At 43.4% G+C, this 12,163-nt stretch overlaps 1 protein-coding gene across 2 annotated transcripts in view; it reads left to right on the top strand.

Annotated features, from left to right (window-relative positions):
- The first annotated feature begins 4,655 nt into the window (after nt 1-4,655).
- The window catches only part of RASSF5 (Ras association domain family member 5), a 111,838-nt gene continuing 104,330 nt past the window's right edge, over nt 4,656-12,163 (top strand). For both annotated transcript variants that reach the window (XM_074222537.1, XM_074222536.1), the window contains exon 1: nt 4,656-5,073. In XM_074222537.1, coding sequence (XP_074078638.1) covers nt 4,656-5,073 — 418 coding nt within the window. The remainder of the gene's footprint in view (nt 5,074-12,163) is intronic.

A 12,163-nucleotide genomic window follows, 5' to 3' on the forward strand; every position in this document is an offset into this window, starting at 1 on the left:
TCTGCACACATTGCAAAATCAGAGATTTAGATCTGGGGGAAAAACACCTCAGAAATCATATCTAATACAAACTCCTCATTTTATAGTTGTAACCTAGGGAAATCATGTGATTTGTCTGAGACAGAAGGATTTGAAACCAGGCTTTCTAACTTTAGTTCCTTTCCCCAAGTGGTATGTGGGTTTCTTGGTCCAGTATGGTTTTGCATGCCTGTAATCCTTGCTACTAGGGAGACTGCAGCTGGTAGATCCCTTGAGCTCTGAGCTACAATAGGATTACAGAGCCAGTAGGGTACAGGTGCCAATATGGTGGAACCATATATCTGGGAGTGGGGGAATTGTACCAGACAGCCTAAGGAACATTTAACTAGCCTAGTTCAGAAAAGAAACAGGTCAAAACTTCAGTGCCCATAAATGGGGTGGGATCCATCCACAGGTGGCTGCTGCATTTCCATTCTATTTTTAAAAATTTTTTTTCTTTTTTTAGGTTTTTTTTTTTGCAAGGCAAATAGGGTTAAGTGGCTTTCCCAAGGCCACACAGCTAGGTAATTATTAAGTGTCTGAGACTAGATTTGAACCCAGGTACTCCTGACTCCAGGGCCCAGTGCTTTATCCACTGCACCACCTAGCTACCTCTGCATTTCTATTCTGATTAAGAAAAGTAGACCTAGTTTCAGAAGAAAAAAACTAATATAAACTTCTTGAGGATAAAGTCTGTGTCATTTTTAAACACTGGTAACCCCTGTGACTAGCATAGTCCTTTGCAAAGAGTAGGCACTAAAGAAATACTTATTGTTAAATTGAATTAGAAGGCTATTTTGGAATTAAATTTGATTATTCAAACTTTTACCAGGTGGAAAAAATAAGGTGCCAGCATTATCATTTCCCAGCAGGGACTCGGAAACTAGATGAACTGTCTCCCAAAATTTTGTTTCTGTTGTTCATCCAGTTTGGTTACTTTACTTCTATACTATTATACTAAGTGATATAGGATTGATTGGCTGACACAATTTAGACCAGGTGCCCTAATCTTTATGGGGAGCTGGAAATCCTTTCTCTAATAAACTTTCAGTCTGTCTCTCTGGGCTTGATTTTGGATGATCTTACCTGCAAATTGTTCACCGGACTTTTTTCACCCTATCCTAATCTAGTTGGGTACTACATTGTCTATTTCTAAATGTTTAACCTCCTTCCTCATCAAAGATCCCTGCCTTTCTGGAGGGAAGTAATCTCTCTCCGTAGTCTTTGCTTGGGTGGATCAAGAGACCTAATGACTATTTTCCAAGCCCATAGAGATGGATGGATAACAGGCAGTTGAATAAGGGCAAACATATTTATTAGTTATGCAGGCCCCCACAGGTGCGATGCTTACAGGGAAAATGGAAAAGCGAGCATGACAAAACTCATCCCTATATTGAGGTTTTCCCTTTATGTATTTAGTAGTAAAAATTTAGGAATAACATTGCCTCAGCAGTTTCTCTCCACCCTCAATAACCACCCACAATAGCACCCTTGCACTGGTCTCTAATTTTATTTTCCACTAGTTCTAAATGGTTGAGAGGAACCAGGATGATTTCTCCCTGCTTTACAGAAAATGAAAATACAGTTCAGATTAGCTAAGCTCACACTGAAGGCTTGTGTCCATTCTGCATCCCCCCTTGACCCATATGCACACTTTTTTCTCAAGATGCCCTGTTTTGTTTTTTTTTTTGTTTTTTTGCACAACCTTGGTTTTTATTACTGCTGGGAAAACATAGGAATGTAGGTTTTAGAGTTCTAATTAAACCCAGAGATTCTCCAGTCCTACTCTAGTCAGTCCATTAGATTGTAAGCTCCTTGAGGACAGGAACTTTTTTTTTCTGCAAGGCAAAATATCTTACCCAGGGTCACACAGCTAAGTAATTATTAAGTGTCTGAGGTTGGATTTGAACTCAGGTTCTTCTGACTCCAGGACTCCTGACTCCACCTAGCTGCCCTGACAGGAACTTTTTCTTAGTTGTATTCCCAGTGCCTACTAATAAATGTTTATTGAATTGAATTTATTGAACCTGGAAGTGGCCACCTAGACCTGAAGTGTCAAACTCAAACACTAAGCCATATCTAAGAATTCCTGAGGGTCACCAATTGACTCAATTTTAAATTTTGTACTATATTTTTATTTACTTTGTTAAATATGTCCCAATTACATTAATCAGGAACTCTCAGGAGTCCTGTGTACCACCATTTGACACCTCTACTTTGTAGACTAATCATTTTGTTTTATAGATGAGGAAATTATGATTTAGAGTTATTAAGTGATTTGACCTAGGTCCCCCAAGAAGTAACAGAGATGGGATTTGAACCCATCTTTTTACTCCAAATCTGGTGCTCTTTGCATTTTACTCTACTGCTACGCCATCTTCCAATATATGCAGTAGTCCAGTCCCTGTGATAAGGGGTCTCTGGGCCCCAGTGAAACCCCAACTCACCCAGGAATATAAACTGAAGCATCTCCCAGGGGCTCCTGGATAGGGTAGAACAGATTCTACAAAGCAGACAGGGAATTCCCTGGGTTAGAAGAATATCCAGGGAAATCTGAATCACTCTGAGAAATAATAAAAAATGAAGACCCCTCCCGAAGTTATCAGGAAAATTCCCAAATGTCTTTTGGGAGTAGCCTGGGAAATGGGGAAGGAACATCCCAGAAGGATTCCATGGCACAGCTGAGATAAGGACCTCCTGGACACAGCTAAACCTACCAGAAAGATATTCATCTCTCTTGTTTTCAGATGGGAAATGTGATGCCTCAGTTTGAAGCCAGTCTGGCTTCTACATCAGTTTCTCCAACCAAACCATAGAGAGGATAGAAGTCCTTGCTTCCTCTGCCTTAATCTCTCAGCCAGGATGCTATGAGCAGGAGCTGGTCTGATTGTAGAATACTTTAAACTACACAAATATAAAGGGTTGAAAGCACAGACTGGGGCTTATCCCCACCCCTGCTACCTTTGGATAGAGAATTGAATTTGGAGTCAGGAAGACTTGAGTTCAAATTTGACTTTAGACACTCAGTACTTTTGTGACCCTGAGCAAGTAACTTAATCCTTTTCTGCCTCAGTTTCCTCAGTTGAAAAATGGGCTAATGGCACATGACACACAGGGTTGTTGGGAGGATCATAATATATGACCATATATAAAGGATTTTGTAAACCTAAAAGAGCAGTGTAAATATTAACTATTGTCATATATGTATAATATATATGTTATTAATTTGGCAGTTATAGGGGAAAGGTGAACCCAGTTTGGGAAGGAAAATTCCTGTCATCTCAAACCAAAATTGTTGTGGGAGTGTAGGATTCTTCCTCTTCGGGGGTCCACCTTTACAGTTAGTATCCTCCTAAGGGATGCCCTTGTCTCCTCGTCTGGAAGGCTGCTCTGACAAAACTGGGGTGGGGGAGGCGGGAGGAGACTTCAATCAAAAGTGAAAGTCTGGCCTTTACAATTTTTTCTGCAAGTTGAGACAGTTTCCCAGGCTAAGAAAAGGAAGCATGAGTTGGGCTATGACGGCGTCTTCAGGCGCCTCTCAAGTTCCTTGGGACTTAGCGCAGATGTGAGGAGTTGGATGTGCCTATACCTCCACCCCCCTCCCTCTTCAAGCTACCCTCTGCTTTTTCCTTTGGGGATGGGGGGGGGTGGTAAGAGGAGCAGGAAAGACCGGTGGTTTTAGTCAAAATGAAAATTTCTCAGAGAGGAAGAGAAATCTCCCTGACTAGGGTTGGAAAGCCAGGGGAAAGGCAGCAGTGGCTATATTCCTTACTCTCTTCCTTTTTATTCTGCTCACTCATACCCCCTTGCCATCCCCAACCAAATACTTCCCAGGATCATCAGATTAAACTGCCTCCTTTCCCCTTTCATGTCTATGTGTAGATAGAGATGGACCAAGGGGAGTTTCAGATCCTGGGGATTTGGGCAGGACACTGAGGGGAGTGTGTGTGTGTGTGTGTGTGTGTGTGTTTTGTGTGTGTCTATGTCTGTGTCTTGTACATGTGTCTGTGTCTCTCTGTGTGTGTCTTGTGCATGTGTCTGTGTATGTCTGTGTCTATGTGTGTTGGTGTATCTCTGAGTGTGTGTCTGTGTGTCTTCTGTATGTGTCTGTGTGTCAGTCTACATGTGTCTGTGTGCCTTGTATGTGTCTCTGTGTGTCTTGTATGTGTGTTGTGTCTTATGTCTGTGTTTATGCGTATGTGTGTCAGTGCCTCTGTGTGTGTCTTGTATGTGTGTCTGTGTCTACGTGGTCTGTGTGTCTGTCTTGTGCATGTCTCCGTGTGTGTCTGTGTGTCTGTGTCTGGGAGTGTGCCTGTGTGAGGGCATGAGGGGGCTGGAAGGCGGCAGGAGCAGCTCCGGGTCTTTCTGCTGACCCCTCCTGGGCTGCGGCCGTCCCGGCTCCCCGGCTGCCCAGGTTTCCCAGGCGCTCTCCCCCAAGGGAGAGAAGGGGCGCGGGGCCGGAGGCCTCCCCGGGCGCCCCGTCCCCGGGCTCCCCGGGCTCCCCGGGCCGCGGCACCCCGTGCCCAGCACCGCCCCTCCGCCCGCCCCCGCCCCTCCCTCCGCCGCGGCCCTTTAAAGGCGCCGGCGGGGCCGCCCCCTCCCCGGGCTGCCTCGGGAGCCGGCGCGGCAGGCCGGGCATGGCCATGGCGTCCCCGGCCGTCGGGCAGCGCCCTTTCTCGCTCCCGCGGGAGCCCGAGCCGCCGTGCTACCTGCCGAGCCCGGCCGGCCCCGAGCCCGCCCCGCGCCGCTGCGGCTCCGGGGTGCGCGCGGGGCGCGGGGCGCGGGGAGCGCCGCCCGGGGAGCCGGAGCCGCGGCTGCCCCGGCCCGCCCGGGCCCCCCGCTCCCTCCGGCCCGGGCTGCGGCAGAGGCTGCGCCGGCGCCCCGGGGCGCCGCGACCCCCGGACGTGAGGAGCATCTTCGAGCAGCCGCGGGACCCGCGCGTCCCGGCCGAGCGCGGCGAGGGGCATCGCTTCACCGAGGTGGCGCTGCGGGCTGCCGGGGGCTGGTGCGACCTGTGCGGCCGGGAGGTGCGGCAGCGGGCGCTGCGCTGCGCCAGTGAGTGCCCGGCCAGGGGCGCGGGGTGCGGGCAGAGAGCGGGGGTGGTGGGCAGAGAGTAGTGGTGGGGGGTGGGCAGAGAGCAGAGGGCAGCGGGCTAGGGTCGGGAGGAAGAGTCCTGGAGAAACGTCCTCAATGCGGGGAGAAGGTTTCTGACCTCACAAAGCCTCTGGAGGGCATATGGGAGGGCATATCGGGGGGCACCCTGCTTTTTCTACTCTCACTCCTATAACCCTTTGATGTCCGCCTGGGGAAGAATTGACAAGTCATACCCCACTATCTCCCCCTGAAACTCAGGCTCTGGACGGTCTCCACCCCCCCCCCCCCGCCCCGCCCATTTGTGGTTTCTCAACCTAAGGATCCCCAGGCCGTAGACTGCGGCTAATGTGGCGATTTGTCTATAGGGTTAATAGCATGCCCGATTGTTTACTACAATAGGCAGAGCCTGGCCCCTCCCCTCGTTGAGGGAAATTAGGTAAAATCCACTGGGGTAGGGACAGAGGACCCCCCCACCCACCCCTGCTGTTGGAAAAGATTGCAATATAAAGAGAAACCAAGACCACAGCCAGCCGATGACCTCTGAAATCTTTGAACTTCTGTGTCTGTTATCGCCTTCCTCTTCCTCCTCCTCCTCTTAGATTCCTGCAGTAGTTATTATCATCCTCTAAAATTATCCAGCTCTGTGTGGTTTCCCTCCCTCTGCAGCTCCCAAGCCCCTATTGGCTCTTATCCGCTGCCCTCCCTCTCTCAGCACATACATAATAAATCACTGGGCACCTAGAATATGAATTTTCTGAGTAACTCTGCAGTGATCTTGAGTGTCCGTATTATTTTCCATATTTCCCCCAGCCTGGTATAGGGTAGCGACTCTTTAATGAGTCTGTTTCTTTTCTAAAGGATTTGCAGTCCTTGGCTTTTAAAGAAAAAAAAAAATCTTTCCACCTAAATAGTATCACAATGCTTGATGAGCATCACAAATGGACTATGGTTCAAATCCTTCCCTTAGAAATGCTTTTCCAGGTAGAGTCCTTGACTCCCTAGCACCTGATTGGATTGTTTTGGGCAGAAGCTTTCTTCCAGGTACTTCTTCAGAACTCTCCTATGGAAATCCTACTGTGCATATCTGTCTTTATAGACCATAGGAGACTCTGGGATTTGTGTATCCTGACTGCAGCCTTTGCTGGGCTGTAGGAGGAAAGAGGAATGAAGACGGGAGGTCTGGCCAGGCAGGAATACTTAGTGCTTGAAAACCTGGTTACAATTGCTGTCAGCCTTTCTCCAATACAGGAGGAAAAATCAAAGCAGAACCTCTCTCTGTCCAGAATGTTTTAGAATTGCATCTGACATTCCAGAGAAACCAGGTGGGATATTCCCATGACTCTCTTCAGCAGACAACCTCTCTTCTCCTGGTGATAGGCATACGCCTATGGTAGCCTGTCCTTTGCAGAGACCCCAGCTCTGATAGGCTTAGAGAGTCACAGGATCTTAATGCTGGAAGAGACCGGAGAGAGCATCCATCCACCTCTATTTCTGCTCTCCCTTCATTTTACACAGGAAGGGATTGAGACAGCCTTCATTTCTCCAGGGGGGGAATTGCATTTATCATAGCCTTGTTTTGGAGCAGGGTTTAGAGAGTTGATATTGATCCTGCAATCTCTTACTTGTGGTTCTTATAAACATTATGTTTTGACTTATTCAGGGTGTACTATTAGGGTACTTTGTATGTGAGGAATGGATATTCTTGTATATATTCATATTGTGTTTACATGTGACTTTATATAAATATACAAGCTACTGTGACTAGATCATCATTTTCTCATCACATATGAGACTTGGTTCTTCCATAGACTAGCTGATAAAAGAGTATTTTGGACTGAGATGTGTCCAAAAAATCCTCCCAGCAGGCTGAAAGCCCTTTAAAGGAAGGGATAAGTTTTTTTTTCCAGTTTTCATTATGTTTGTATCCTCACTGCCAAGGAAGGGGGGTGATGGAACAGAGAATTTAGAGCTAACTTCTAGATTAGGAGTCCTACCTCTAATACATTCTGACTATATGTTCCTGGGTAAATCATTTATTTTTCTGACCCCAAATAGCTAAGACTCCAAGGAGCAGAGTTGAGACTCATCTGTATTAATAGTGCAGTTTCTTCATTGGAAGTTTTTTTCCTACCAATGAAATCTCAGATCTACCCTTAAAAAAATCTCTACTGATTTCTTTACCTAATACAATTATCTCTTCCACATCTCAGGAGTTAAGGGTTCACCTCTGTGATCTGGAAAATCTGCATAAAATTCTTTGGCCCTCCTTTTTTACCAGAGAAGAAGTCTAAATTATTATGGTATTAAAAGATAAACTAGGGGTGGCTAGGTGGCATAGTGGATAAAGCACCAGCCCTGGAGTCAGGAGTACCTGGGTTCAAATCTGGTTTCAGACACTTAATAATTACCTAGCTGTGTGGCCTTGGGCAAGCTACTTAACCCCATTTGCCTTGCAAAAACCTAAAAAAAAAAAAAAAGATAAACTATGTTGATGTCATACTATACCATACCTATATTTTATACATTTCTGAGTTCCTATACTTTTTCTGTTTTTGCTGGCTTTCAAGTATTGTATGCAGTTTCCACAAAACTTCCCCAAAATTCCCATTTAATTTCTTAAGCTGACTCATGATATATCAAAACCACAATAGGGAAAGTCAAGATATGGAAGGGATAACCATAGATGCTTAATAAAAGACTGAAGAGATCTCATCAATTTAACTTTATTCTCCCCATAAGTATAATTTGTTCCTCTCTCCCTGGGTTAATGGTACTAAAGAAAGAGGGGTTGTTATTTGGCACTATTATTTAACTGCCTCCACCAAAGAAACATAGAGGTGATCCAGGGTTCTTGTTTTGTTATGGCAGCAGAGCAAACAAGTTGGAAAGGTAATGGACTTTGGCAGTGGTTTCAGGACCAAGCCAACTAAATTTGTAGAGACTCATCCTTAAAGGGTCACAACCAGGTGATGAATTTTTTTTCTGTCCACAGACAGTTTCAAAGGGCACATATTAAAGTGAAGATGGGTGATCACCTGGGGGAGAGAGAATCCATACTCAGTCAAAAAGCCTTTTCTAAGGATACAATGATTCTGTAGAGCAGCTGGAGCTATGCCCAAAGGGCTATAGAATAGTGCCTACCCTTTGAACTAGCAATGCCACTGCTAGGTTTATATTCTAGAAGAGATGAAAAACAGAAAGGAAAAGGACCTATATGTATAAGATATTTATAACGTCTCTTTTCTGGTGACAAGGAATTTGAGGGGATGCCCATCAGTTGGGAAATGGCTGAACAAGCTGTGGCATGTGATTAAGATGAATTGCTATTTTGTTATGAAATGATGCACAAGATACTATCATGAAGCAGCTGGGTGATACAGTGGATAGAGCACTGACCCTGGATTCAGGAGGATCTGAATTCAAATATGACCTTAGATACTTGATACTTACCAGCTGTGTGACCTTGGGCAAGTCACTTAATCCCTTGGGGAAAAAAAAGAAAAGAATAGGATACTCTTAGTAAAATACTTAGATGAGCAGATGCAATGGGAAATGCATCATATACAAACTAACAGTAATATAGGATGATCTGCTGTGAATGACTAAGCTTTTCTCTGCATTGCTGTGACCCATGAAAACTCAGGACATATGATAAAGAATACTATCCATCCCAAAGGCAAAGTTGATGCACACTTTTTAAAAACTATTTTTCTTGAGATTTTTTTGGGGGGTGGGGTATGTTTACTTATAAAACATTACTATTGTGGTAATGTTTTTCATGACTACACATTTTTAACCTATATCAAATAACTTGCTTTCTCAATGAGGGGGATTAGGGTGGGAGGAAGGGAGAGAATTCAGAAATCAAGGTTTTAAAAATGACTGTTGAAACTTGTTTTTGCATGTAATCAGGGGAAGCTAAAATAAAATAAATGTGGAAGGAACTAAAAAAATAAAGTAACCATAGACAACAGCAACAACATCAAACAAGTCTCTTCTAAGCACTTCTGTTAAGTGTTAGAAATGCTTAGAAAAAAAAGAAAACAGGACTTGCCTTCAAGGAACTTATATTCTATTAGGAAAAATGTGTGTGTGTGTGTGTGTACACACACACACACACACACACACACAAACACCTGGTCAAAAATTTGGCTTGGCTTCAGACACTGTGTGATCCTTGAAAATTCAGTTAACACAAGTGCTTAGAAAAGGTTTGTTTGTGGTTATTGTCTATGGTTACTTTGTTTTTTTTAGTTCCTTCCATACTTATTTTATTTTTCCTTGACTAAATTACACTTTGCCTCAGTTTCCTCATCTATAAAATGAGCTGGAGAAGGAAATGATAGCCCACTCCAGTATCTTTGCCAAGAAAACCCAACTAGGATCATGAAGAGTCAGATACATCTGAAGGACTGAACAACAGCAACAATAGGCAAGATGCTAGGCAATCTAATAAAGGAAGGCTCAAGCTGAGAAATTAGGAATCCTTTCCATCTGAAGGAAGTTCTGAGAGATTATGACCTGTAGCTGGGCTAGGGCAATTGAGAGTTTCCAAAAGCATAAAAGTGAAGCTCAGAGCTGGGAACACTACTAGGCTAGGTTAATTTAACAAAACTAAAATTCTATAGGAGTTTTTTATTTCATTTTTGTGTCAATGTGTTTATGCACAAAAAAAGAATGACTGTCAGAAATTCCTCACCTCAGTCCCCAACAAGGTTGTAACAGTATGTGTCCATTCTGACTTTATGTCAAGTGATGTAGTATAGAGTGGGGTGGAGGACAGAGGAGAGAGAAAGAGGGAGGAAGAGAGGGGAAGGGAGGGAGGGGAGAGAAGCTTGGCTTCAGATTTTCAGATCTTGATCAGTGCTCTAGATTTGGAATCAGGGAATACCTGAACTCAAATCTAGCCTCAGGCACTTACTAGTTACATGATCCTAGGCAAGTCTGTACCCTCTATGCCTCAGTTTCCTCATCTATAAAATGAGGATAATAATATCAAGGTTCTTGTGAGGATCAAATGAGATAAGCTATGTAAACCCTCTTACCAAAAACCTAAAGTGCTATATAAATTTATAGTTAGTAGGACTTCTCAGTGACTTTATGTAAGTCACATCACTTTTCAGGGTCTCAGTAAAAGGAGAAGTTTGGATCATTGAAATCCTTTTGCACACTGATATTCTGTGATTCCCTGTCATCTTGGTATTGTTAGAGTATCATCTTTCTAAGCAGATTGGATCACTTTCAAACTCCACCTTGTCTCTGGGTCACAGAAAGGACTTGAGTATAGTAAGTATTTCTGATGCTAATAAAAGGAGGTTTTTTTGAGGGATGTCCATGTGTTATAACTCTTGCCCTCAAAGGAGGTTCATTGCAGCTCCAGCCCACTATCCCCAGGATGCCAGGGACTCTGCCTCTGTTTTGGTGGTTTTTAGCTGAGGATGGATCATGTCTGACCAAGTGATTCATTGTCAAGGTTTCAATTTCCTCAGCTTTATTAATGAGCAAATGATAGATTCAGTAGGAAGGATAAACCCACTAGTTGGAGCATGAAGTTAACATCTGGAAAAGGTGGGGAACAGCTGGTGTAATTTACTTTCCAAGTTGGAAAAATGAGTTTTTAATCTTCACTATTACAGGAATCCCCAATTTCACAGATCTTCCAACACAAATCACAGTGCCTCTCTGTCTTTGTAGGTGATCTTTAAGAGTGGCTATGCAGATCTTTTATATAGTGACAAAGATTTGGAAATTGAGAGGATATACACCAATAGGGGAATGACTGAGCAAGTTGTGCTATGTGATTGTAATGGAATGTTACTGCTATAAACAATGATGGTAATTTCAGAAAAACTGGGAAAGACATATAAACTGATGCAAAGTGAAGTGAACAGAACCAAGAGAACACTGTACACAGTAATAGAAATACTGTATCAACATTACAATTCTGAAAGACCCACGATGAAACATTCCATTCACCTCTAGAGGAAGAACTGATGGAATCTGAATGTATTTTCCCCACTTTGGGTTTCCTCTTTTACAACATGACTAATAAAATAATGAAAATAAATAATAATAATAATAATAATAATAAAAAGTAGCTATGCCCCTGCCTCCCCCAGTTCTCATGGAATCATAGAGCTAAAGTTAGAAGTGGATTTAGAGATCTTCTAGTCTAACCCTCTCATTCTAAAGATTAAGAAACCCAAAAGGAATGACTTGGCCAAGGTAACCCAGTTTGGTGAGTGATAGAGGCAACATGGAACCTAGGTCTTTTGAATTCTATACCCAGCATTGTTTCCATAGAAACCAAGTCTCTTCAAATGTAGCCAAGCTGATCAGTCTTTTCAACTTGGTAATACCTCTTCAAATTTAAACACCATTGGTATAATCTTCAGAAACACAAAACTGGTTTCAGGTTGAATGGAGGCATTAGAATAGAATTTTGGTAGAAAGGAGTGTGTGTGTGTGTGTGTATGTGTGTCTATGTGTGTCTGTGTGTCTGTGTGTACACAGGAGACAAGAAAAAGGAGAGAGAGACAGAGACAGAGAGACAGAGGCAGAAATTTTTTAAGGCAAGGCTCTCAGTGTTAAACCCTCAAAAACTCATCTTGCCCTATCCCTGCCATGGTGAATGATAATGGCTTGGGTTTATTATATAGGACTTTGTGGTTTACAAAGAGCTTTCCTCAAATACCCCTGTGAAGATTTGGACAAGAATATTCCTTGTTTTATAGATGAAAAAATTAAGACTACAATAATAAGAATTGTTGTTGATGTTCAGTCATTTTTCAGTCATGTCTGATTCTTCCTGACCCTATTTGAAGTATTTTTGGCAAAAATACTGAAGAAGTATTGACATTTCTTTCTCCAACTCATTTTATAGATGAGGAAACTGAGGCAAACAGGGTCACACAGCTGACAAGTGTCTGAGTTCAGATCTGGTGTGCCATCTACTGCAAACCCAGCTCCCCAATAATAATAATAATAATAATAATAATAATAGCTAACATTTATTTAACACCTACTATGTGTCCAGCACTGTGTTATACAC

The sequence above is a fragment of the Macrotis lagotis genome, chromosome 2 (assembly GCF_037893015.1).
Source record: "Macrotis lagotis isolate mMagLag1 chromosome 2, bilby.v1.9.chrom.fasta, whole genome shotgun sequence".
NCBI classification, from domain to species: Eukaryota; Metazoa; Chordata; class Mammalia; order Peramelemorphia; family Peramelidae; genus Macrotis; species Macrotis lagotis.